General features: G+C 45.6%; 3 protein-coding genes across 6 annotated transcripts; 1 reads left to right on the top strand and 2 right to left on the bottom strand.

The window, feature by feature from the left end:
* Positions 1-1063: 1063 nt before the first annotated feature.
* Positions 1064-7719, bottom strand: sft2d2b (SFT2 domain containing 2b). The gene is made up of 8 exons (XM_084152732.1): positions 7478-7719; positions 7151-7240; positions 6243-6328; positions 5951-6032; positions 5422-5457; positions 5198-5256; positions 4475-4504; positions 1064-2861 (listed from the first exon to the last, which is right to left on the bottom strand). The coding sequence occupies exons 1-8, from the start codon at positions 7541-7543 to the stop codon at positions 2822-2824; spliced, it is 489 nt and encodes a 162-aa protein (XP_084008858.1). The 5' UTR covers positions 7544-7719; the 3' UTR covers positions 1064-2821.
* Positions 7720-7841: 122 nt separating this feature from the next.
* On the bottom strand, positions 7842-13970 carry LOC311109456 (uncharacterized protein). The gene is made up of 5 exons (XM_084152363.1): positions 13863-13970; positions 9854-13289; positions 8813-9046; positions 8595-8693; positions 7842-8516 (listed from the first exon to the last, which is right to left on the bottom strand). Exons 2-5 carry the CDS (start codon positions 10679-10681, stop codon positions 8406-8408), a joined length of 1272 nt encoding a protein of 423 aa, XP_084008489.1. The 5' UTR covers positions 10682-13289; positions 13863-13970; the 3' UTR covers positions 7842-8405.
* LOC311109453 (uncharacterized protein) lies at positions 13425-27128 on the top strand. 4 transcript variants are annotated; one of them, XM_084152356.1, is made up of 10 exons: positions 13425-13642; positions 18020-18222; positions 18833-18919; positions 19093-19170; positions 19563-19655; positions 19809-19947; positions 20035-20515; positions 20886-20944; positions 23042-24199; positions 26367-27128. In XM_084152356.1, exons 2-10 carry the CDS (start codon positions 18073-18075, stop codon positions 26558-26560), a joined length of 2439 nt encoding a protein of 812 aa, XP_084008482.1. In that variant the 5' UTR covers positions 13425-13642; positions 18020-18072; the 3' UTR covers positions 26561-27128. The 4 variants fall into 4 exon arrangements, with proteins under 4 accessions (XP_084008482.1, XP_084008480.1, XP_084008483.1 ...); XM_084152354.1 differs by having other exon boundaries at positions 13425-13613; XM_084152357.1 differs by having other exon boundaries at positions 19809-19935; positions 26367-27127.
* Positions 27129-27401: the final 273 nt, after the last annotated feature.

A 27401-nucleotide genomic window follows, 5' to 3' on the forward strand; every position in this document is an offset into this window, starting at 1 on the left:
GGCAAGGAGAGAAATCAGATGCTTTTAGCGCACGGATCGAACAAGCCTCGCTCTCGTCCAAAACCACAGAAAAGCTTCTGAAGAAAATTAAATATAGCCTAGGTAATTTCCTACGGTAATTTTTTCGGATAATAATTCAGAATTAGGCCACGTTCCTGCTCTTAAACATATACAACGGGAGATAGGTTGTTAAAGAATGAACGACTGAAAACGTAAAAAGCTTCCCAGAACATTACACTCTTGGTCTGACGACCTACTGGGCTCAGAGCCAGTCCATTTTGACTACACTAATGTAGCCTTCTGTGTGTTGTCTAAAAAATCTAGACTTTGGGACTATAAAGTTCTATCTGCATTTTTGTCAAAATGTAGTCATTGACATAGCCTTGTTCTGTTCAATGTTCTCTACCTATACAGTAGTCTAAATACTCCAATTCATGTTAAATTCAAAATAATACACTATATACATTTCTGACACCATTCAAACCAATGAGGTTTCGGAACTTTAAAGCAAATTATGTCCGAATCATCTTTTTGCAGGTAGAACCAAGCTCTCGAAATGGTGTTGATTCAACCTGTTTGTGCACAGTAGAAGCTCCATGCCCTGCAATCTTGCCCTTAGAAAGCACCTTGCAACATGGGGGCCTCCCGAGGAGGGAAGAACAAGAGCGAACGGTACAGGTCAGTGTCCGGAAGGGCTCGTATAGCGACACCCGATCCCCACGGGCTGGCGGTGTGACCGAGCCGCCTGTGCGCTCGCAGCTGCAGCAATGTGTTTGGGGACAGAGATTGTTTAATCAGCGGCGGGCGGAGCGCGGAGATTAGGGGCTTTACTGATTTAAAACGCATAAAGGAGCGTCATTAACCGAGCACGAGGCAAATATCAAAAGGTGGGAAGCAAAGCACAGGTAAACCCACGACACACACACCTTAGACCTTTTGTACCAGGAATGCGTTTGTGTGTGTAGTGACCGTTGTGAGACCCCATCAGAACATACAAAGCCAAGGCAAAACAGGTGGCAGGCACAACTCTCTCTCTCACTCTGTAGTCAACATTAAAACACTCCACAATATAACCATTTCTTTTATTTCTGTTGTAAGATGGCGAGTCACACACAAGGGAGAATAAGACATGAAATATGAGTCATAGTCACACAATACATTATCATTACACTTTAAAATATGAGTGTTGAATCTTCAATGGATTCAAGATGGTACAAAAAACAATCATGCTTTAAAAAGGTATTTCAAAAGAAAAAAATATTTATTCCAAACCTGTAACTACTTGGGCTCATACTAAATGTATATTAGACAAGTAGACTAACTATACTGTAGTCCTAAAACAATGTATCCTGAATATTGAAAATGTTATTCTATAAAACAAGCGTTTAATAGTATATATTTATGCAGATGAAACAAGCATCTATAGGGAGGGTTTTGTGAAAAAGAAGCCACTCAGGGGAGTTACAGCAGTACAGTATAAAAAAGACAGTGATTCAATAGAAAACGGTTCTCTGGGTTTACATAATGTGAAGTAAGGCATTTCTCTTTTGCAAGTTAACATAAAAGTCACTCAGACACAGTGAGAGGGTTTGAAATGGTCGTGACTAGGGCAAGCTGAATCCAGAATTTATTTTATTTATGGCCAGAAAATTAACCATGAAACAGTTAAAACAGCAGTTAAAGAGAAATATTTACAGGAAGCATTATTTAAATAAAAATAACAAATTCCCCCAGAAATGATTAAAAAACAGAAATAACGTAAACTAAAATACCTGTGGAAAATTAAACCAAAATCAGTGATCATACTACTAACTAACCATGAAAGTTAAAACGGCAGTTAAAGAGACATGTTTACAGGCAATGTTGTTGAAATAAAAAGAACTAAACAAAACAGACATTTTAAATAAAAGGTGAACAATTCAAGAGCACTTGAAGCAGTTCTTCCTTTCATTTTTTCCCAGTATCTATATCTATCCAGCTAGAAGAAAGTTTAACAGCAGGCACTTCAATTCAGACTCCTGGTAAGTGCACTTGGGATTAGGTGCAACAAATCAACTAGGTACTACTGATTGTACAGATGTCCAGACCTGAGCCGTTGAAATGATCAGGAGTCATCTGTACAGTGTGAACACCTATTTAGGCAATAAGGCCCGAGGGGGTGTGGTATATGGCCAATATACCATGGCTAAGGGCTATTCTTCAGCACAACGCAATGCGGAGTGCCTGGACTGTGGTATAATGGCTCAAACCACCCAGTTTATACATGTAAATAAACACCTACAAAGAACTAGTGAAGACACACCATGTTGGCACCTAAATATAGACCTGAATAGTTTTGGACTGGTTTGATTTACAGTTAGAGAAATGACAGAGGTGGTACATTAAGATGAGCTGGACTCACTGTGTGGGAAAACAAAGAAAAAGGGACACAGACACTGACCATAAAGGGACACAGACACCGACCATAAAGGAACACAGACACCGACCATAAAGGAACACAGACACCGACCATAAAGGGACACAGACACTGACCATTAAGGGACACAGACACTGACCATAAAGGGACACAGACACCACACCATATACACACAGAGAAGATAAGGCTTCCCTCACAAACAGATTCCTCTACACAACATCATCCCTCACGTACACTTCTGATCTGGAAAGCATTCGGTGACGAGTGTTTACTCAGTGGGCACCAGCCCAGCACACCTGTGTGGAGTCTGTGTGTTTGCCAGAGAGTTGAGGGCTTTAGCCGACCCCAAACACACACACACGTCATAACCCCTCAGAGGGAGAGAGAAAGGGGAGGATTGCAGCCTCACTTCAGACAGACAGAGAAGGCCTTTATCACCGCATCTCTGTGAACAAAGAAACAATCATTAGTAAAAGAATAAACACTCCAAAGTCAAAAGTTTGTCCGAAGTTTTCAGACTTCAAAAACGTTGCTTTAGGACTGAACTATCACTGAATGGGAAGGGATGATGTAATACTGGTTCCGTGTGAATAGGGCTTAAGGCTATGGATAGAGGTGGACCGGTAGTTACTGTACTCCTGAGTGGCGCAGTGGTCTAAGGGTCTGTGCCACTAGAGATCCTGGTTCGAATCCAGGCTCTGTCGCAGCCGGCCACGACCGGGAGACTCATGGGCGGCGCACAATTGGCCCAGCGTCGTCCAGGGTAGGGGAGGGAATGGCCGGCAGGGATGTAGCTCAGTTGATAGAGCATGGCGTTTGCAACGCCAGGGTTGTGGGTTCGATTCCCACGGGGGGCCAGTATAAAAAAAATATGTATTCACTAACTGTAAGTCGCTCTGGATAAGAGCGTCTGCTAAATGACTAAAATGTAAATGTAAATGTAAACCAATAGGGCTTAAGGCTATGGACAGAGGTGGACCGGTAGTTACTGTAAACCAATAGTGCTTAAGGCTATGGACAGAGGTGGACCGGTAGTTACTGTAAACCAATAGGGCTTAAGGCTATGGACAGAGGTGGACCGGTAGTTACTGTAAACCAATAGGGCTTAAGGCTATGGACAGAGGTGGACCGGTAGTTACTGTAAACCAATAGGGCTTAAGGCTATGGACAGAGGTGGACCGGTAGTTACTGTAAACCAATAGGGCTTAAGGCTATGGACAGAGGTGGCCCGGTAGTTACTGTAAAACAATAGTGCTTAAGGCTATGGACAGAGGTGGACCGGTAGTTACTGTAAAACAATAGTGCTTAAGGCCATGGATAGAGGTGGACCGATAGTTACTGTAAACCAATAGGGCTTAAGGCCATGGACAGAGGTGGACCGGTAGTTACTGTAAACCAATAGTGCTTAAGGCTATGGACAGAGGTGGACCGGTAGTTACTGTAAAACAATAGTGCTTAAGGCTATGGACAGAGGTGGACCGGTAGTTACTGTAAAACAATAGTGCTTAAGGCCATGGATAGAGGTGGCCTTAAGCACTAACCGATAGTTACTGTAAACCAATAGGGCTTAAGGCCATGGACAGAGGTGGACCGGTAGTTACTGTAAACCAATAGTGCTTAAGGCTATGGACAGAGGTGGACCGGTAGTTACTGTAAACCAATAGTGCTTAAGGCTATGGACAGAGGTGGACCGGTAGTTACTGTAAACCAATAGTGCTTAAGGCTATGGACAGAGGTGGACCGGTAGTTACTGTAAACCAATAGTGCTTAAGGCTGTGGACCGGTAGTTACTGTAAACCAATAGTGCTTAAGGCTATGGACAGAGGTGGACCGGTAGTTACTGTAAACCAATAGTGCTTAAGGCTATAGACAGAGGTGGACCGGTAGTTACTGTAAACCAATAGGGCTTAAGGCTATGGACAGAGGTGGACCGGTAGTTACTGTAAACCAATAGTGCTTAAGGCTATGGACAGAGGTGGACCGGTAGTTACTGTAAACCAATAGGGCTTAAGGCTATGGACAGAGGTGGACCGGTAGTTACTGTAAACCAACACTCACCTTGCGAATGGAATGTAGGACAGGCCATACCTGAAACACCACAGTATAGTATAAGACAACCTGAAGTCACACTGAAGGCTACATCATACACAGCAAAGGGCTGGATAAGGTCTTTATCTGAAGTGTGTCAGTGGCAGAGAGTCTGTGAAAACAGAGTATATCCATGAGTGTTTGTTGTGTGTTTGTTGTGTTACAGTGTTTGTGTAAGTTATTTTAATGGTGTTTGTGTATGTCTGTAAACTAATTGCACATGTGTGTATCCCTGTGTGTGTGTGTGTGTGTGTGTGTGTGTGTGTGAGAGAATGAGTGAGTGAGAGAGCGTGTACATGAATGTGTGTGCATCTGTGTGTATTTCAGAGTGTGTGTGGGCAAGAGAGAGTGTGAGTGTGTGTGTGTGTGTGTATATATGCATCTCCTGTCTTTGTGAAGGAGGTGCTTGAGAGAACAAAGCTAGCTGCATTAGTCGTGTGTGATTAGCCAGGCTAAAAGCTATGGCCATAATTACTCTGTTTTCAGTTACAAATAAGGACCTGGCATTGAGCTGCCTGCCAAAAAGCCATCAGCACAGAACAACTCCGGGCGTGTGTGTGTGTGTGTGCGTGTGTCACTCAGTCTGCAGACTGTAGGGATGTGCGTAATACACACACACTAAAGGAAGGACATTACTCAAGGATGTGTGTGTGTGTGTGTGTGTGTGTGTGTGTGTGTGTGTGTGTCACTCACCAAGCGAAGGCCAGAAACTGTAGAATACAGAAGAGTAAGGCTAGACCATTATTCTTCCACTGTAGAGAGAGAGAGAAGCCTTCAGGACTCAGCTAGACATACTTTGAGGTGGAACAATGTAAGACGAAGTTTAAATGAGAAACATACTAGCTAAAAAAGACTGCAGGTAGTTGATAACACAACAGGTGCAGGATATGTATCGTGTGTGTGTGTGTTATACTCACCCAGAAAGCAGAACACATAGTTAGCACCAGACATGTCTATGAGGAGAGAATTAAGGAGAGACAATCAGCGTGGAATTAATGAACAAGAACTGTGTGTGTTTTTTTGGTTTTACTATCCTTGTGGGGACCAGAAGTCCTCACAAAGATAGTAAAACATGGAAAAATCAGACAAGTGGGGACATTTTGCCGGTCTCCACAAGGAAACAGTCTATTTTAGGCTTAGGGGTTAGGGTTAGAATTAGGGTTCGAAGTTAGAGTTAGGGAAAATAGTATTTTGAATGGGAATATGTTTTTTGGTCCCCACAAGGATAGTAAAACATGGAAAATTCAGACAAGTGGGGACATTTTGCCGGTCTCCACAAGGAAACAGTCTATTTTAGGCTTAGGGGTTAGAGTTAGGGTTACAATTAGGGTTAGAGGTTAGGTTTATAAGTTAGGGTTAGGGAAAATAGTATTTTGAACGGGAATACGTTTTTGGTCCCCACAAGGATAGCAAAACAAACTGTGTGTGTGTGTTGTGTGTTCTCACCAGCATGATAGCTGTGGCCAGCGCTCTTTCTTTGGCACACATCCTCTTCAGCTGATTAAGGGGTCCCATCAGGAACATAGTGCTGAGAATACACACATTATTTTACTACACTGACTTTATTGTAGCAACGTACAAATGCACTACAAATTTGATTGCTGTATCATGTGCACGTTAGGTGTTAAAAAACTGGACGAGGGTCCCCCGGATAGCTTAAATCTAAAATAGGCCTGTTTTGTAAAAGCCCACATAAGCCACACATACACCCACTCACGCTCAACAAAACTCTACTCACCTGCACAGAGAGGCAACGTTGCCGAGTGTGTACAGCACGGCAAACAGAATCAGACCACCCCTTGGAATCCACAGCAAGCATGTCCCCTGCCACCAGGTAAGAGGATGGACAATTTAGCGTAGACCCCTATTCTACTGTAGACACTATCACTGGGGCCCAAACGACCCTTATATTACTATAGACACTATCACTGGGGCCCAAACGACCCTTATATTACTATAGACACTATCACTGGGGCCCAAACGATCCTTACATTACTGTAGACACTATCACTGGGGCCCAAACGACCCTTATATTACTATAGACACTATCACTGGGGCCCAAACGACCCTTATATTACTATAGACACTATCACCGGGGCCCAAACGACCCTTATATTGCTGTAGACACTATCACTGGGGCCCAAACGACCCTTATATTACTATAGACACTATCACTGGGGCCCAAACGACCCTTATATTACTATAGACACTATCACTGGGGCCCAAACGATCCTTACATTACTGTAGACACTATCACTGGGGCCCAAACGACCCTTATATTACTATAGACACTATCACTGGGGCCCAAACGACCCTTATATTACTATAGACACTATCACCGGGGCCCAAACGACCCTTATATTGCTGTAGACACTATCACTGGGGCCCAAACGACCCTTATATTGCTGTAGACACATTCTAGTTGCCCTTCGTGTCTAGACCTCTAAAGACAGTTTTTAATTTCTCAGAGATCACCCCCCCCCCCCCCCCCCCCGTACTTTCTGGAATAAATACATAGCTATGTGAACTTGCTTACTGAATGAGGTTTGGGGAAACACTTGGTTTGTTCCAAGTCTGACTGACTGTGACAAACATTATTTACAGTCAGAGCAATGCTGAAATAATGGGAGAGAGATGACGACTCACCAGAATGGAACACAAGACCCCGAGCACAAAACATGCGATAAAGCCCTTCATACGAGTGCCCCAGCCCAGGGTGGAGGCTTGGTTCGCCGCCTGTGTCAACACCGCACCATTTATAAACAACATAGCTATAAAACATGGATATCATTGACCTAGCTAGCAAGTGTTTCTAGCAACTATGTTATTGCTAAGCAACTGTACTCGTATTAACGTAGATAAAGCACGCTTGGCAAACGGCTTAGCGATAAAGCCAAACTTAGCTAGCTATTATTTAGGGTAAAAAACATATTAGCTAACTACAGTAGCTAGCTATCTAGAAAAAGTACCTACTTGCAATATGTCGCCGTCATCATTGTTGCCATCTTGGCCACTCAAAACTTTCTTTAGTTTGTCCATTAAAGTTGAGACAGGGATAGAATGTAGCTAGTTCTAGAACTTTCCCGTGGCTTCGATTAGCTTAGTTTTTAGGAATTCAAAATATCGATTTGTCGAGCTATTTTTCCTGTTCGAAGTGCGAGTGCAGCAGGTGGATTGCGAAAACTTCCGCCAGTGTAACCACGGAGACGAGGCGGGCTGGGGCTAACTGCAGTACCACAATAACAAAAGGTGGCAGCAGAGCCTTATATTTGTGGTGGAAACCTTCACAGGAGTACACAGTAATCAAAGATAATGCAATTTAGCAAGCATTTTACAATTAGAACAACCAAGTATTTTATTCAAGGACTTGGCAAAAACAAAGACAAAGATAGGATACAATGTAAAAATGTAAATGCCCTAATCGACTAAACAAACGTTAAATCTTGAGATAAACACAGGTTGAATCAATCCTTATAAGAAAAACCTTTGAAAAAATCCATACATTTCACTCATACACTATCACACAAACAATTTTAGAAGATACTGGATTATTGGGATTTGGGAGAATACAGAGAAGCACAGCACTCTAGATAGAGATTTGAGGGATAAGTTCTGTCTGTATCTAGACAGTTCTGAACGGTTCATTACTCTAGGCAGTTCTGAGTGTTTTTCTGCAGTTCTTCATGGGTTCTCTGCAGTTCTGGGTAGTTCTTCCCGGTTCTGTGTATTTCTGTCTGGGTCTAGGCAGTTCTATGTTGTTCTTTCCAGCTATATGCAGTTGTGGGAGGTTGGGTCCAGTTCTAGACAGTTCTGGGCAGTTCTAAGCTGTTCTAGGTGGTTCTGTTCAGTTCTAGGCTGTTGTAGCTGGTTCTGTCCAGTTCTAGACTGTTCTACGTGGTTGTCAGGGTACTTTGACCCGAGTGGAGCTCCAGTAGAGTGGTTCTGGCAAGAGCACCACCTGCACACGACACGTAGGACACGCCTGCTTCCTCCACAGCCACTCCTCTATACACTTCAGGGAGAGAGAGAGAGAGAAAGAGTGTGTGTGAGAGAGAAAGAGAGTGTGTGTGTGTTTTCAAGCTGCTCTTACCTCACTGTGAAAGCTATGAGAGCAGTGCAGCGTCCTGATTCCACTCCCTCCTCTGTGCAGGTCATCATGGCAGATGAGACACACACGATCGGCGTCGCTCTGCAACACACACACAGATTTACTGTTAACAAAGTGTTAATTGAATGGAATTAGACTAAAGCGGTGTTCTCAGAAAGACCCCAACCTGGCCATCACACACACACACACCGCAAGCCTACCAGAGACATGACATTCCGCCTGCGGAACCGTGTTTGCATTTTAATCTTTGGCATTCCGGCCAGCTCTGGAATGGTGGATGGAATCATGGAGGATTGTCGCTCCATATTGGCTGGTTTCGGGCAGCCAGGATCCTCAGTGGACGAGATGCATTGCAGGGAGTTTGGCCTGGCGGGTGACGGGGCCCTGGTAGCGTTGTGGAGACGAGACAACTGCATCATCGCTGTGAGTTGAGCCTGAGAGAGAAACAGAGAGAAACACAGATATATATATATAGAGAGATATAGAAAAACAGAGAGAGAGATGACGGGAGAGTGGGGGGGTGAGAGACAGATAATTCAGTAAATGCATCCGAATTCACAACAGGAGGAACTCAAGTAAACATACCCTCACACCGGAGGGAGGTGTGTGTGTGTGTGTGTGTCTAAATGATGCTCCTGCTCTGTAGCTCTTTAGCCTATTCTAATCCTATTAGAGTTCCTGTCCCCTGGCTGTGGCTAAGGCACAACAAAGCAATGGGATGACTTTTATTTCTCTGGCTGACAGTCACTGCCTTTTTGTTTTGACTTCCATCAAATCTCTCTGGCTGCTGTTTACAGAACATTTGTTGCTGTCTGATTAGGATATAAAAAGGGCAGGTCTCCAAGAGGCCAGTTAGACATTTCCTCTGCTTCTGTGCTGGGTGGTGTCTCCCGGTTGCAACTTGTAATAAACCGGATAGATTTTTGATTGACTTTACCCTACGACTGCTCTCCTTCTTGTTCACCTGGAAACTCCTATAACACTGAGCGTGAGAAAGAGGACATGGCTATCTACCTGTACTTTGGGCTCCAGGCCAGGAGCTGAAGAGCCCTGTGGTGGGTCGGTGGGTGGTAAAGGATCCTGGTGGAGTGACTGTGACTGTAATGAGTGTCAGTAGTCAAACCCAGCAGCCCTAGCTCTGACCCTCCCCCTCAAATCTCACCCCTAAAGCTCTGTGTATACAACTCCCAAAGACAAAGCAGATTCCTCTACAACAGCATCTCACACGTAAACAGACTCACCGGACAGGGTAGGGATTGCCGCCGGTCAGCCCGTGGTGGAGCTTGTCGTTCGAAGCTGTTCTTCCTCTCCTCTATCACTGCCTCTCTTTTCTCCACCCCTTTATCATTGTCCTCCTGTTCTGCTGCTTTCTTGTAGCGGCCCATCAGTGTGGCAAATATGTTATCATTATCCTCTTCATCATCTTCCTCCTGTTGCTCCTCTGGATCTTCTGGCTCATTGAGAATCCCATCTGGCTCCTCAGCATCTGAACCTTCTGGATCAATGAACACTCTATCCTCAGGTTCCATTACGATTCTATCCTCCAGTTCTGTTCCAATTCTATCGTCCAGTTCTGTTCCAATTCTATCCTCAGGTTCCATTACAATTCTATCGTCCAGTTCTGTTCCAATTCTATCCTCAGGTTCCATTACGATTCTATTGTCCAGTTCTGTTCCACTTCTATCCTCAGGTTCCATTACGATTCTATCCTCCAGTTCTGTTCCAATTCTATCCTCAGGTTCCATTACGATTCTATTGTCCAGTTCTGTTCCAATTCTATCCTCAGGTTCCATTACGATTCTATTGTCCAGTTCTGTTCCAATTCTATCCTCCAGTTCTGTTCCAATTCTATCCTCCAGTTCTGTTCCAATTCTATCCTCAGTTTCCATTACGATTCTATCCTCCAGTTCTGTTCCAATTCTATCCTCCAGTTCTGTTCCAATTCTATCCTCAGGTTCCATTACGATTCTATCCTCCAGCTCTGTTCCAATTCTATCCTCAGGTTCCATGATATCCTCGGCCTTGGGTTCTGTTCCAATTGTATCCTCAGGGTCCATGATACCTGCCATGGGGAGCAGGGGGTAGTGGAGGCTCACTCAGGAGCCAGGCCAGGGAGTACCAGAGGAGGGCTGGGGTAGAATAGAGGCTGGGACAGAGGGTTGGGTTGAGACAAGGGGAAGTATAGATAGGCTAAGGCTAGAAGATGGAGGCTATAGAATATGGAGGCTATAGCTAGACACTATCAGGTTGGATTTGCTGCTGCGTGCTGGGCCTTTGTCCGATCACATCGCTGCCTGTTTCCCTCTACCCAGATCAGTGGTGAGGTAGTTCTCGCTCTCTTTCCCTCTCATATTGTACCATCTGTTTGGTGTGTGTGGCTAAGCTGGACACCACAATACACTGCTAGGCCATGGCCCCAACAGCGTGTTAATAGCAGAAAATCCTCTGTAATCTGGTTAACGCAGGGCTGACAGGGGGATGCACAGGGAAAGGGGAGGAGGTTAGAGATATAGAATGAAGAGGAATACCAGTTTGTTTTTGTGGATTCATTTGGGTAAAGAGAAGGATAATGGGGAGATGAATGAAGAGAAGGGTGAACAGAAAAGGTAGCAGAGAGGTGGACTAATAGAGGAGTAACAGAATAATGGAGTGGGGGATGAATAGAGGGGTAACAGAGAGTAACAGAGTGGGGGATGAATAGAGGGGTAACAGAGAGTAACAAGTTGGGGATGAATAGAGGGGTAACAGAGAGTAACGAGTTGGGGATGAATAGAGGGGTAACAGAGAGTAACGAGTTGGGGATGAATAGAGGGGTAACAGAGAGTAACAGAGTGGGGGATGAATAGAGGGGTAACAGAGAGTAACGGAGTGGGGGATGAATAGAGGGGTAACAGAGAGTAACGAGTTGGGGATGAATAGAGGGGTAACGGAGTGGGGGATGAATAGAGGGGTAACAAAGAGTAACGGAGTGGGGGATGAATAGAGGGGTAACGGAGTGGGGGATGAATAGAGGGGTAACAGAGAGTAACGGAGTGGGGGATGAATAGAGGGGTAACAGAGAGTAACGGAGTGGGGGATGAATAGAGGGGTAACAGAGAGTAACGGAGTGGGGGATGAATAGAGGGGTAACAGAGAGTAATGAGTTGGGGATGAATAGAGGGGTAACAGAGAGTAACAGAGTGGGGGATGATCACTTAAGTAGCTGCAATAAGCAGTAAGCATCTTACAAACAGTGAGAAGTTGGGCTAAAATTAGCCTTGCCAATGAACTCTAATTAAACTAGAGAGAGACAGAGAGCGAGAGAGACAGGGAGGGGGGGGGGGGGGGAGAGAACAGAAAAACACATGCTATCACACACACACACATCCACAAAAAATATTATTTCATTGCAACCTGGTTTGCCCGCTGTGCTGTTTTTGTGTCTTGAGTCTGCCTGTTACTGTCTGTTAGTGTGAATGTCTCTGTTATAGTGTGTGTGTCTCTGTACCATCCACATGGAGGGTCAGAGGTGAAGTACCCTCTCCAGTGTGGTGCCTCTTCTGGTGTTTCTTTCGGTCGCCATCTTGTGAGAAGCTTCTCCCACAGTCAGAGCAACTGTACGGTTTCTCTCCAGTGTGAATTCTCATGTGTGTGGTTAGTGTGTCCTGTTGAAAGAAACGTTTGTCGCAGCAGGAGCACTGGAGAGCTCTCTCTCCATAATGGAACCTTCTCAGATGCCTCATCACTCCATCGGAGCGGGTAAAAGTCTTCCCACATACTGAGCAAGGATAGGCTTTCTTTTCAGAGGGTGGTAGCTCGTGTTTGCGCTTGTGTCTCCTGTACGTTGCATCATGTCTGAAACTCTCCCCACACTCGTTGCAGAGGTAGGGTTTCTCCCCAGTGTGTATTCGCTGGTGATGTTTCAAACTGTGTGCCTGTGTAAAACCCTCCCCACAGTGAGTGCATATGTATGGCATTTGTCCACTGTGTACTCTCTTGTGTCTTTCAAATTTTCCTTTGTGTAAGAACCGCTTGCCGCAGTCAGAGCAGTAGAGGGCCAGCTCTTCGGTATGTACTGGTAAGTGTGTTGTTAGTTCTTCCAGGTCAGAAAAGCTCTCGTCACACCTTGGACAGCTGTGAGGTTTCTTTTCCTTGTGTGTTAGGTGATTTTTTTGAAGATGTTTTTCAAGCTGCTCCAAATGGACAAAGCCTTTCACACAATCAGTACACGGGTGTTTTAGTTTCTTCTTTTTTCTTTCATGCGTTTTCAGGTGTGATTTCAAATGATCCGTACGGGTAAAACCTTTACCACACTCAGAGCAGAGGTACGGTCTCTCTGTCATATGAATTTTCTGGTGTGTTTTAAGATTATCTGAACGGGTATAACTTTTACCACAATCAGGGCAGATGTGACAAGGCTTCTGTTCTCTGGTATTAGAACTCTTGAGACTGTCCTCTGTATCGTGAGGCTCTTCTCCATCCTCCTGCTTTATTTGCACCTGCAGTATATCTGTGTGTTGATTGTCCATTTTCTCTGGTGTGTCCTCCTGTAGCACTTGAAAGGAAGCTTGGCCCAAAGTGAAAGGGGAGAGTCTAGGATTGTGATGTGCTGTCCCAGGTAAGGCTCTCCCGCTGGTGATGTTACGTGGTGGACAAGATCTGATAGGATCGTCTCACTAAATACCATGTAGTGACGGTCTTGAGGTAAAAAAAAAAAAAATAACAAGAAAAACATGGTTAGCTAGTTCGTAACTTGACAAAAACCAATGACTGAGACAATAAAAGTAGGAAAATGTTTTGCAAGTTAGCTAGTTACGTGCCTAAGTTGGTTGAGTATCAACATCCATCAGCTTTGTTGTTGTTGTGAGTCGCAGAACGCACGCTGGCTATCTGCCGCTCTAACAACTTCCGGTTCATCAACAGTTTACGAGGAAACGAGCAGCTAGCCTTGCCTCTTCAATCAACATTTGTAAAATACGACTAAAAGACTGCATATAAGATTTCCACGGGGCAGCAATATGGGTATGCATTCCTGTAAAGATTGTGGCAAGGTAGCTATATAGATTGCTCTTACTAATCAAGCTGTCGGTGGAAGCAGGCCGTTGTGGGTGTAGTTTAGCTATTAGCTAAAGTTAGCTTCCGCTGGTATGAGTTCTTTATCTCTAGTCTAGGTATCAAATATAGGCTAGCTAACGTTAGCTAGCTAAAATTGCACACTCAATTTCAGTGCATCTCCTGCGAAATGTGGGGTTAACTGTAAAAGATACTCACTCGTACTTGCTTGGTAGTGTCACTCGGGTCGTGTTGTGGCCTATGCACAACGTTTGCCAACCAGTAGCTACGAGTCATGGGTAACTGCACACGATGAGTGGGCGTTGCGAAATAAGCGGGAGGATCAACATAAGCGGGTATATGGAAACCTAACAGCTAATTGGGCAAATTGGTTGTCACTCAAGAACGTTTCGCGTGGCTGCTTCCTTGTAGCATTTTAGCTAACCTTTGCATGGTCAATCCGACGTCTGCATTGGTCAAGCAGCATTTACGGGGTGATATGGCCTCTGCAGAAGTCAGGGCATTCATGCGCTTCGCCGAACAGCGCAGACAAAGATTGTTATAAGTAAACCAAGATAGACCACAGCCCGTCGTTTCAAATGGGAACAAATGAGTCATAGTGGGCAAAACAAGCAAGGAGGTGGGAAGAGCCAAGCACGAGCTAGCGAGATCCTATTGGCGTGTTCCAGCATCATTTGCATATATCTGTTAGTGAACGCCTACTCTGAAGTGCGCATGTGCAACTCAATTAGCCTTTTAATTCCTTCTAAACAGCGCTTTTTTTTTTTACTTTGGCAAAGGATAAAGTCTACAAAACTTACTCCACTCTGTTCGTAACAGATTATAGTTTTGGGAACAGAAAACTGTATTGAGATAAAATATTTAATTGACCAAAATCTATCTCGTTCCATCTATTCCCATCTTCTCCCACTGCCGGCCACTGGGCTTGTAGTGAGTGGAAACGCCAAGCGGATGCCTCACATTTATACATCCGGTGAAATATCTGTCTCATTGTTCTATCTATGGCGCAGAGCTGTTGTGAAGGAATTCTTCTTCTTCTTCTTCTTCTTTTATGCTATATTGGCGATCACACCTACTGTGCGGGATGTAAACAGGATTCCCCAAAATGGAACAAAATACCAAAAAAACTACCAAACTACCAAATCATTTAATAATAAACTAAACTAAATCAAACAACTTTTATGTTAAAAAAATAAAACAGATCTGATCCCTAAACAGGCTCAAGGGGAACCTGGGAGGGCGGGTCTTCCGGCGCCAGTACATTTGACATTTTAGTCATTTAGCAGACGCTCTTATCCAGAGCGACTTACAGTTAGTGAGTGCATACATTTTCATACATTTATTTTCATACTGGCCCCCCGTGGGAATCGAACCCACAACCCTGGCGTTGCAAGCGCCATGCTCTACCAACTGAGCTACACAGTACCCCTTGCAAGTCTTCAGATGTAAAATCCTTAAGTTCCAAAAACTTTTCTGCCCAAACCACAACAATGTCCAGTTTCTTAGACTTCTTTGAGACTTGTGCCGTACAGTTTATAACTGTGGCAATGAACGCCACAAAATCCACAATGTTAACACACAGGGTATCTTTTGACTGGCAGCAAACATTTACTACAGGCTGTGGTGCGTCCGCTACCATATCTTCACTAGCATCACTTGTTTTCTCAATTATTTTAATCGCCTCCGCATAGGAAATTCGATTGACCGCTCTATCTTTTGGCACCTCAATCTCCTTCGGCCTTACAGGGCACTCCAGGAACTCGGGATCATGATCCACACCACAATTGCAACACCGTCGTCCTTCTACACACCATTCTTCAATATAATCTGTCTGTCTGCACACACTTGAAACATAGCCAAATCCTTTACAATTCTTACACTGCAATGGTTTGAGGACGAAAGCTCTTACAGCGTGTCTTACATAACCAAGCTTCACATGCGTAGATTTGCTCTTTAGCAAAAAACAACAGAACCGACAGACTTTCTTCTTTTTCTCCATTCACCCAGCGGGTCAGGCACCGGGCACCAAGAACACCAGGAATTTTTTCTTCAGGTATTCAACCTGAACATCCGTCGTCACCCCTGAGATGACTCCTTTGACGGGTGCTCTACTCCGAAGTTCAAAACACAAAACTTCTGTTGTCTGGATTCTTTTGAGGCTCATTGCAATCTTCCTCTAATCTTCAGAAATACATTGAATCAAAATAAGACCACTCCTGGTCACTCTGACAGACTCCACTTCACCATCTTCGACACCTCAAACGGGTTTCCCACATATTCATCCTTACTTAACAAAGAAGTGATTCATTGTCATTCATACACGTATCCTCCACTCCAATTTTAGACAATTTCCTTTTGGTTCCTGTTTTCGCTGCTACTGTTGTCCATTCAGAACATTCGTCATCACCAACTTTGCTCGACTCGCTGTTTTATTCGAATTCAGCATCATCTTCCCCCCAAGGAAGTTGTCAAGGAAGTGAGTTTGTGTTTGTACAGAACCTCCTGCCCTCACCTACCGTCAACCAATCATGTCAATGCGGAGCTATACAGCGCCACCGCATTGTTATACAATTTGAGAGGTGCACGGCAATGCGGTATGGAGTTTGATTTGGCCTCTGCATGCCTCCGTAGGCTCCGAAATTGCGTCACACCCTCCATAGGAAGCCTCCGACCACATTTTCGGATCAAGCATAAATTGGCTTTAAACCTAACCCTTTTCCTAACCTTAACCTCATTCTCCCAACGTGCTAGACTAGTTCTTCTAAACCTGCCACGTTAATTATCCTAACCTGCCAAGGTAATTATCCTAACCTGCCTAACCAGTTTAGCTAAAACACTATAAGGAAGCAGCAAGCAGCCAGGCAAAATGATCTTGAATGGCAACCAATCTGCCTAATTAGCTGTTAGGTTTCCATATACCTGCTTATGTTGATCCTCCCACTTATTTAGCAATGCTCACTTTCAGACACTCAATATATGCAGGTACCTATACTTGGCCAGTACAGCTCACACTGTCCCTCTGATGTCCTAGACCAGAGCTATTCACAGTGAAAACAAGTGGTGTGATTCTTGGATATGGTGAAATGTGTTTGAACACTTGCATCTCACCTAACTTCCATCCTTCTTTGAAGTAAGCACTGCTGTACTATAAAGTAAGTAAGTAAGTAAGTAGCCTTGCATGAGCCTACAGTGCCTTGCAAAAGTATTCATCCCCCTTGGTGTTTTTCCTATTTTGTTGCATTACAACCTGTAATTTAAATGGATTTTTTATTTGGATTTGATGTAATGGACATACACAAAATAGTGAAATTGGTGAAGTGAAATGATCAGTATATATACACCTGTTCTGGAAGGCCCCAGAGTCTGCAACACCACTAAGCAAGGGGCACCACCAAGCAAGCGGTACCATGAAGACCAAGGAGCTCTCCAAACAGGTCAGGGACAAAGTTGTGGAGAACTACAGATCAGGGTTGCGTTATTAAAAAATACCAGAAACTTTGAACGTCCCACGGAGCACCATTAAATCCATAATAAAAAAATTGAAAGAATATGGCACCACAACAAACCTGCCAAGAGAGGGCCGCCCACCCAAACATATGGTAGAAGGTACTCTGGTCAAATGAGACTAAAATTGAGCTTTTTGGCCATCAAGGAAAACACTATGTCTGGTGCAAACCCAACACCTCTCATCAGCGGAACCCATCCAACTTGAAGGAGCTGGAGCAGTTTTGCCTTGAAGAATGGGCAAACATCCCAGTGGCTAGATGTGCCAAGCTTATAGAGACATACCCCAAGAGACTTGCAGCTGTAATTGCTGCAAAAGGTGGCTCTACAAAGTATTGACTTTGGGGGGGTGAATAGTTATGCACGCTCAAGTTTTCTGTTTCTTTGTCTTATTTCTTGTCTGTTTCACAATAAAAAAATATTTTGCATCTTCAAAGTGGTAGGCATGTTGTGTAAATCAAACGATACAACCCCCCCCCCCCCCCCCCAAATATCCATTTAAATTCCAGGTTGTAAGGCAACAAAATAGGAAAAATGCTAAGGGGGGTGAATACTTTCGCAAGCCACTGTATCTCCTGTTTTCTGAAGCGTGAGGCAGCTTGATGTGTACTCCCGTTGGACAGGACACTAGTCTATCGCAGGGCCTTACCCACAATCCATTGCTGAGTGCGAAGCAGAGACGCATCTGGTCCCATTTTTACAGTCTTTGGTATGACTTGGCTAGGGATCGAACTCCTAACATTCCAATCTCAGGCTGGACACGCAAGAAGTATTCAAACCGGGCCAATATGTGCTTTGTGTAGCCTGCCTGTCTATACATACTTACCTCCCCCTCTTTTCTTTCCCCACAGATGGCCCCCTCCCTCTCTCCTCTCTGAGACTCCTGGTGCCACCGCTGCGTCTGATGTCAGCGGTCATGTGGCAGGTGGTGGAGCGGCAGAGTTTGGAGCATTATGGGAAGCTGGAGGACTTTGTGTGTTTGGTCACAGAGGCAGTTCCAGAACTACTGACTGACAGGCAGAGAGCAGTACTGCTTCTGGGCCTCAGAGCAAAGGTGTGTGTGTGTGCATGCGTTTCTTCAACAACAAAAAACGTTTGTACTTTTTACCCCTTTTTCTCCCCAATTTGTAGTTACAGTCTTGTCCCATCTCTGCAACTCCCGTATGGACTCGGGAGAGGCGAAAGTCGAGAGCCATGCGTCCTCCGAAACACGACCCCGCCAAGCCGCACTGCTCGCTTAACCCGGAAGCCAGCCGCACCAATGTGTCGGAGGAAACACGTATAGCTGGCGACTGAAGTCAGCGTGCATGCGCCCGGCCTCCACAAGGAGTTGCTAGAGCGCGATGGGACAAGGACATCCCAGCCGGCCAAAATTATCCCCTAACCCAGAAGACGCTGGGCCAATTGTGCGCCACCTCATGGTTCTCCCGGTCGCGGCCGGCTGCGACACAGCCCGGGATCGAACCCGGATGTGTAGTGACGCCTCTAGCACTGCGATGTAGTGCCTTAAACCGCTGCGTCACTCTGGAGGCCACATGCATTTCTTCTAGCAGTAACCTACACAGTATTTTCCATGTGCTGCAAATCAGAAGTTCACCTCTGTGCCTTGCAAATCTGTGCCTTGAGTAATTTTAAACGGACCTCCCGATCGGTCCGTGTTGCAGATGTCCCAGGAGTGGATAGGTGAGAACGTCGCCCCAGACCTCATCCAGACTCACCTGGACAGGATCCAGTCCATCTGTCTGACACAGGTGAGAGAGGGGGCTCATGGGAACTGGAGTTTTACACCTGCCTTTTACTGAACGTATAGAGTGAAAGGGTGGAGTAAAGGGAGGGAACCGAGTGGCAGAATGGGGACACCGAGTGCTGAGAGGGATGCTTTGGCCCTGACACACGCTAAGGTATGTGTCTGTTGTTTTTACAGTCCAGTGACAAGGCCTTCGAGGATGCCAAAGCCAGGCTCATGGCGTACACTCGGAGGAGTCCAGGAGATCGATGGGCTGTAAGAAAATGACTCTTTCGTCACTTGAGTAACATGCAGCAATCTACTAATCTCTGGGTTCAGTGAAGAATTGTTCTCTCTCTCTCTCTCTCTCTCTCTCTCTCTCTCTCTCTCTCTCTCTCTCTCTCTCTCTCTCTCTCTCTCTCTCTCTCTCTCTCTCTCTCTCTCTCTCTCTCTCTCTCTCTCTCTCTCTCTCTCTCTCTCTCTCTCTCTCTCTCTTCCTCTCTCTCTCTCTATCTTTCTCTCTCTCTCTCTCTCTCTCTCTCTCTCTCTCTCTCTCTCTCTCTCTCTCTCTCTCTCTCTCTCTCTCTCTCTCTCTCTCTCTCTCTCTCTCTCTCTCTCTCTCTCTCTCTCTCTCTCTCTCTCTCTCTCTCTCTCTCTCTCTCTCTCAGTTTGGTCAATACTTTAATGCAGAGCTGGAGTCTCTGGTGTGTGTGTTCCTCTCCAGGCTGGAGGAGCTGCTGCCAGTACCAGACTTTAAACAGGTACACAGTTACCGGCGACCACATGTCAACCCCAACTTCACCACTAAGAGACTACACAGGCTACATATTGACCACATTTATCAACCACACTTTGACCACCACACATCGACTGCATTCATCAACCACACATCTCCCCCCCCCTGTGTTCCCCAGGCTGCCTCCTGGCTCGACTCTGTCCCCGGTGGTGTGGATGAATGTCTGCAGTCTGTCCCCCACAGTGACGGGCTGAGGTCTGTACTGCAGAGCCAGATGTGCTGCCGGGAACACCTGGTAAATAGAGGTACGTCACCAGGTACGTCTGTAGTCTCAGTTGTTTTAGCAGTTTAGTAAAATTGTATTTAAATAGTTTACAACTGTGTTTCTCGCTTGTCTTGTGCAGACTCCAGCCCATCCCAGACCAACCTCCTCAGCTCTCTACCTGTTTGCCTTCCAAATATGATGGTGTACCATCCATCTGCCGACTCTGACAGTGAGTCAGAACCCTTCCCCAAGGAAAGGATGGATGAAGAGAGAGGAGAAGAACAGGAGACGGTCTGCGTCAAACGAGAGGACGATGAGAAATCGAGAGTAGCCGAGCTGATTGGTCAAGACCAGGGATCAGCCAATAGATTGGCAGGAGAAACTGAAACATCCGACCTAGGGATTCTGGGTTTCATTGTTCAGAGCCAATCTATAATGATTATCCCCCAGCCGGACCAGCCCTCTCTTGCTGTCGTCTCCCAGTCTGCACCCACTCTCACCCTGCCTGTGGCCTGCAGGGGGCAGACTGCAGTCAACTCTCCCTCAGGACAGAGCAGGCCCTCACCAGAGAGAAAAACTGTTCCTGTGAGCAGCCAAAAGCCCCAGGCTTCACCGGGGAGGTAAGTGTGGTCAGCGTGTGTGTGTGTGTGTGTTAGGAATGCTGTATAAGTATGGACAGATTGTATCAGCATGGGTGTTTTGAATGGTAAGTGTGTGTGTGTGTTAGTGTGACAATTGGTGTGGACAGAGTATGTGTGGGTGTTTAGAAAGTGTGTTTGTACAGTGTGTGGCCCACACCACACTGAGGAGGAAAGTGTGTGTGTGTGTGTGTTAGGAATGCAGTAGCGTGACAGCAAGTATGGACAGATTGTATCTTCTTGTTTGTTTTGACTGTACAGTATTTGAACAGTGACAAAAGGCGAACTGTGTGTGAGTGAGTATTGAGTAAATGATGAATGATTAACATGACATGTTCTTTTCCCCCCTCAGCATCATCCCTGAGTCGTCTGATAAGCCTGTAGAATGTATTATGGTGGAGAGTGACACAGGTGAGTGTCTTATACCCTCCTAACCACCTGCAGCTCACAGGAGACTGCTGAGGGGAGGACGGCTCATAATAATGACCGGAACGGAGCAAATGGAATGGCATCAAACACCTGGAAACCATGTGTTTGTTGTGTTTGATACCATTCCACCAATTCCGCTCCAGTCATTACCACGAGCCTGTCTTCCCCAATTAAGGTGCCACCAACCTCCTGTGCTGCAGCTCCCTATCAGGTGTTGTGTCCTCCATCACAAATTCAATTTCCCAACATCCTCTCTGCTTATCCTCTCGTGTGCCTTTTAAAAATTGATGTAGTTCTGTCCTTGAGCTGTTCTTGTCTATTCATGTTCTGTATTATGTCATGTTTTATGTTTTGTGTGGACCCCAGGAAGAGTAGCTGCTGCTTTTGCACCAACTAATGGGGATCCTAATAAAACACAACATACAGTGGGGAAAAAAAGTATTTAGTCAGCCACCAATTGTGCAAGTTCTCCCACTTAAAAAGATGAGAGCGGCCTGTAATTTTCATCATAGGTACACGTCAACTATGACAGACAAATTGAGGGAAAAAAATCCAGAAAATCACATTGTAGGATTTTTTATGAATTTATTTGCAAATTATGGTGGAAAATAAGTATTTGGTCACCTACAAACAAGCAAGATTTCTGGCTCTCACAGACCTGTAACAACTTCTTTAAGAGGCTCCTCTGTCCTCCACTCGTTACCTGTATTAATGGCACCTGTTTGAACTTGTTATCAGTATAAACGACACCTGTCCACAACCTCAAACAGTCACACTCCAAACTCCACTATGGCCAAGACCAAAGAGCTGTCAAAGGACACCAGAAACAAAATTGTAGACCTGCACCAGGCTGGGAAGACTGAATCTGCAATAGGTAAGCAGCTTGGTTTGAAGAAATCAACTGTGGGAGCAATTATTAGGAAATGGAAGACATACAAGACCACTGATAATCTCCCTCGATCTGGGGCTCCACGCAAGATCTCACCCCGTGGGGTCAAAATGATCACAAGAACGGTGAGCAAAAATCCCAGAACCACACGGGGGGACCTAGTGAATGACCTGCAGAGAGCTGGGACCAAAGTAATAAAGCCTACCATCAGTAACACACTACGCCGCCAGGGACTCAAATCCTGCAGTGCCAGACGTGTCCCCCTGCTTAAGCCAGTACATGTCCAGGCCCGTCTGAAGTTTGCTAGAGTGCATTTGGATGATCCAGAAGAGGATTGGGAGAATGTCATATGGTCAGATGAAACCAAAATAGAACTTTTTGGTAAAAACTCAACTCGTCGTGTTTGGAGGACAAAGAATGCTGAGTTGCATCCAAAGAACACCATACCTACTGTGAAGCATGGGGGTGGAAACATCATGCTTTGGGGCTGTTTTTCTGCAAAGGGACCAGGACGACTGATCCGTGTAAAGGAAAGAATGAATGGGGCCATGTATCGTGAGATTTTCAGTGAAAACCTCCTTCCATCAGCAAGGGCATTGAAGATGAAACGTGGCTGGGTCTTTCAGCATGACAATGATCCCAAACACACCGCCCGGGCAACGAAGGAGTGGCCCCGGGCAACGAAGGAGTGGCTTCGTAAGAAGCATTTCAAGGTCCTGGAGTGGCCTAGCCAGTCTCCAGATCTCAACCCCATAGAAAATCTTTGGAGGGAGTTGAAAGTCCGTGTTGCCCAGCGACAGCCCCAAAACATCACTGCTCTAGAGGAGATCTGCATGGAGGAATGGGCCAAAATACCAGCAACAGTGTGTGAAAACCTTGTGAAGACTTACAGAAAACGTTTGACCTGTGTCATTGCCAACAAAGGGTATATAACAAAGTATTGAGAAACTTTTGTTGTTGACCAAATACTTATTTTCCACCATAATTTGCAAATAAATTCATTAAAAATCCTACAATGTGATTTACTGGATTTTTTTTCTCATTTTGTCTGTCATAGTTGACGTGTACCTATGATGAAAATTACAGGCCTCTCTCATCTTTTTAAGTGGGAGAACTTGCACAATTGGTGGCTGACTAAATACTTTTTTCCCCCACTGTACCTCTCACCTTCTCTTCCTGTTTCCTCACAGACAGCCCCACAGGTGAGTCCTCGTCTTCCGAGACGCACCCCTCTAGCGTATCCCACAATCCCCGGCGTGTTGCCCACAAGTGCCCGACGTGCGGGAAGTGTTTCATCTACCGCTCCCAGGTGCTGCGTCACCTGACCACACACTCACGAGGCGGCCGCTACAAATGCTCCAAGTGTGGCATTGGCTTCCCAACGCCCTGGAGCCTGAACGACCACAAGCGCTCTGTGTGTGTCAACGCCACTTTCGACTGCCCCCAGTGCGGGAAGGGGTTTGCGTCGCTCCGTGAGCAGTACCGTCACCGCCTCACCCACAAGACCAACACCTGTTTTCAATGTGGGGCGGGCTTTAGGACCCAGCTGGAACTGACCCGACACCACAAGACCCACTGGGCCCAGCCGCTGCACCAGTGCTGCCTGTGCGGCAAACGCTTCCGCCTCCTCTCCAGCCTGACCAATCACAAGCAGACTCACTCGTCCGGTGGTGGCTTCGCCTGCACCCAGTGTGAGCGTGTGTTCGGCTCGGCGAAGGAGCGCGACGCCCACCGGCAGATGCACCGCGTACCCAAGCTTATCTGCCCTGTCTGCGGCGAGACGTTCACCTCGCAGGCCAAACTAATCAAACACCAGCAGACCCATCCGGCCCCCGAGGGGAGCGAGGGGCCGAGGTACAAATGCCGTTACTGTGAGGATACGTTTACAGGCCTGACTCTCATGAGGATCCACCAGAGAAGCCATCTTGTGGACAGACCTCATCAATGTGACCAGTGTGAGAAGAGCTTCACTACTCTGGGGTCCCTCCAGTCTCACCTCAGAACCCACTCGGAGGAGAAGCCCTTCCTCTGCGCCCGCTGCGGCAAACGCTTCCGGACCAAAGACGGCATGGAGGGACACCTCCGGATCCACACAGGCGAGAAGCCCTTCCACTGCTCCTACTGCGGGAAACGCTTTACGGCGCTCGCCGGGTTGAATGTGCACGTACGGCGGCACACGGGCGAGAGGCCGTACGTGTGTGACGTGTGCGGCAAGGCATGGCCCTCAGGTGGGGACCTGCAGAAACACATGCGCTGTCACACAGGGGAGAGACCTTACAGCTGTGTTGACTGTGGGAAGACATTCTCCATATCCTGTCACCTGACAGAACACATGAAGACACACTCAGGTCAGGACCAGGAGCATGTAGTTAAAGGGATAGTTGGGGATGTTGGTAATGATGCCCTTTATCTACTTCCCCAGAGTCAGATGAACTCGTGGATACCATTTTTATGTCTCTGCGTGCAGTTTGAAGGAAGTTGCTAACTAGCGCTATCGCAATTGCTAACTAGTTTTAACGCAGTGAGTGGAAGTCTATGGGTATGCTCTAGCATGCTAGTAGACCCATAGACTTTCAGTCATTTCACTAATGCTAGTTAGCATTGGCTCACAAAACTATCTCTAACTTCCTTCATACTGAACACAGAGACATAACAATGGTATCCACGAGTTCATCTGACTCTGGGGAAGTACAGTGCATTAGGAAAGTATTCAGACCCCTTCCCCTTTTCCACATTTTGTTACGTTACAGCCTTATTCTAAAAGGGATTACATTATTTTTTCTTCTTCATCAATTTACACACATGACCCCATTTATGATAAAGCGAAAACAGATTTTTATTTATTTTGGGAAATGTCTTAAAAATAAATAACAGAAATACCTTTAGACTCGAAATTGAGCTCAGGTGCATCCTGTTTCCATTGATCATCCTTGAGATGTTTCTACAACTTGATTGGAGTCCATCTGTGGTAAATTCAATTGATTGGACATGATTTGGAAAGGCACACACCTGTCTATATAAGGTCCCACAGTTGACAGTGCATGTCAGAGCAAAAACCAAGCCATGAGGTTGAAGGAATTGTCCATAGAGCTCTGAGACAGGATTGTGTAGAGGCACAGATCTGGGAAAGGGTACCAAAACATTTCTGCAGCATTGAAGGTCCCCAAGAACACAGTGGCCTCCATCATTCTTAAATGGAAGAAGTTTGGAACCACCAAGACTCTTCCTAGAGCTGGCTGCCCGGCCAAACTGAGCAATCGGGGTAGAAGGGCCTTAGTCAGGGAGGTGACCAAGAACCCGATGGTCATTCTGACAGAGCTCCAGAGTTCCTCTGTGGAGATGGAAGAACCTTCCAGAAGGACAACCATCTCTGCAGCACTCCACCAATCAGGCCTTTATGGTAGAGTGGCCAGATGGAAGCCACTCCTCAGTAAAAGGCACATGACAGCCCGCTTGGAGTTTGTCAAAAAGCACCAAAAGGACTTTCAGACCATGAGAAACAAGATTCTCTAGTCTGATGAAACCAAGATTGAACTCTTTGGTCAGAATGTCAAGCGTCACATCTGGAGGAAACCAGGCACCATCCCTACGGTGAAGCATGGTGTTCGCAGCATCGTGCTGTGGGGATGTTTTTCAGCAACAGGGACTGGGAGACTAGTCGGGATCGAGGGAAAGATGAATAAAGCAAAGTACAGAGAGATCCTTGATGAAAGCCTGCTCCAGAGTGCTCAGGACCTCATACTGGGGCGACCCTTCACCTTCCAACAGGACAACGACCCTAAGCACACAGCCAAGACAACGCAGGAGTGGCTTCGGGACAAGTCTCTGAAGGTCCTTAAGTGGCCCAGCCAGAGCCCAGACTTGAACCCAATCGAACATCTCTGGAGAGACCTGAAAATAGCTGTGCAGCGATGCTCCCCATCCAACCTGACAGACTCGATGCTGTAATCGCTGCCAAAGGTGCTTCAACAAAGTACTGAGTAAAGGGTCTGAATACTTATGCAAATGTAATATTTCAGTTGTTTTTGTTTTATAAATGTGTAAAAATGTCTACAAACCTGTTTTTGCTTTGTCATTATGGGGTACTGTGTGTAGATTAATGAGGAAAAAACACAATTTAATCAATTTTAGAATACGGCTGTAAAGTAACAAAATGTGGAAAAAGTCAAGGGGTCTGAATACTTTCCCAATGCACTGTAGATACAGGCCCAACATCCCGAAGTATCCCTTTAAGGGGGCCGTTGATATACAACTATTTGGTGTCAATGGATGATGATACACTGTCGTTGTCATTTGTCCAAGAATATGTGATGCAGGACATATTTACATTTACATTTACGTCATTTAGCAGACGCTCTTATCCAGAGCGACTTACATATGCAATACGTTTATACATTTGTGATTGATAATAATAAAACAAATGATTTAATCGTAGTTCTTCTGTGTAATCTGAAATAACTAATCTGAAGTAACCTTGATTTATTGTCCTAATCTAAATACTGTCCTGTCCCTCAGGTGAGAAGCCGTTCTCTTGTCCAGAGTGTGGGAAGAGCCTGAAGAGGAAGTTTGATCTGAAGAAGCACCTGTTGACCCACTCTGGGGTGCGTCCGTACCCCTGCCCTCACTGTGACAAGAGCTACACCCGCCGCACACACCTCAACAGGCACCTACAGAAACACTCGGCTGAGCTGTTAACAGTAGCATTGTAGCCAGCATCAACAATTGCCCATGGATGGACATCTCAATAGAATTCTGCCCTTGAAATAACAATGGGCTCCCATCACCAAGATTCTGAATTGGAATTCAATGACTTCCAGAGACTAGAGCAGCAGAACGTTCTGCCTACAGATGGGAGGGGGAAGCAGTCTCCCTGCTGGTTGAGGTAGATTGACAGAGATCATGTGACTTTTCCTGATTCATCTTGAGTTAATCAAGAATATGATTTGTGTGTGGTATCACTGTAGTATATTGTTATCAAATAGACCTAAAGCCATTTCTGTCTCCTGATTTTCTACGTCGTGCCAAACACAACGTCGCGGCCTCACGTTTCTTGGTGAAACAGTTCATTATAAAATAGTTGACTGATGGGTAACTTTTAACTTAATAATGCCTCTTCAATTTATGTCCCGTCTGTAATTCAGTTGAATATTTGCTTCTCTGCATTGATAAAACCCTTCCCAAGTTATACCAGTGTGTTGGCATTCTTCTTAATAATAATATGCCATTTAGCAGATGCTTTTATCCAAAGCGACTTACAGTCATGCGTGCATACATTTTTTTATTTTATTTTTTGTGTGTATGGGTGGTCCCGGGGATCGAACCCACTACCTTGGCGTTACAAGCGCCGTGCTCTACCAGCTGAGCTACAGAGGACCACACCTATGACAGCTGGTGGTTATAATATACCCTTACAAAGGAATGATGTCAGGCAGCATAGTTATATCAAATGCACTGGAGATCAATTGTATTTATTGTTAACAAATTTGGTGATAATTCATGAATAATCCTATATTTACATTCCAAAAGAGATCAATTAAACAAATTACAAAT

This window comes from Coregonus lavaretus (genome assembly GCF_964263955.1).
Source record: "Coregonus lavaretus genome assembly, chromosome: 35".
In the NCBI taxonomy this organism is placed as follows: domain Eukaryota; kingdom Metazoa; phylum Chordata; class Actinopteri; order Salmoniformes; family Salmonidae; genus Coregonus; species Coregonus lavaretus.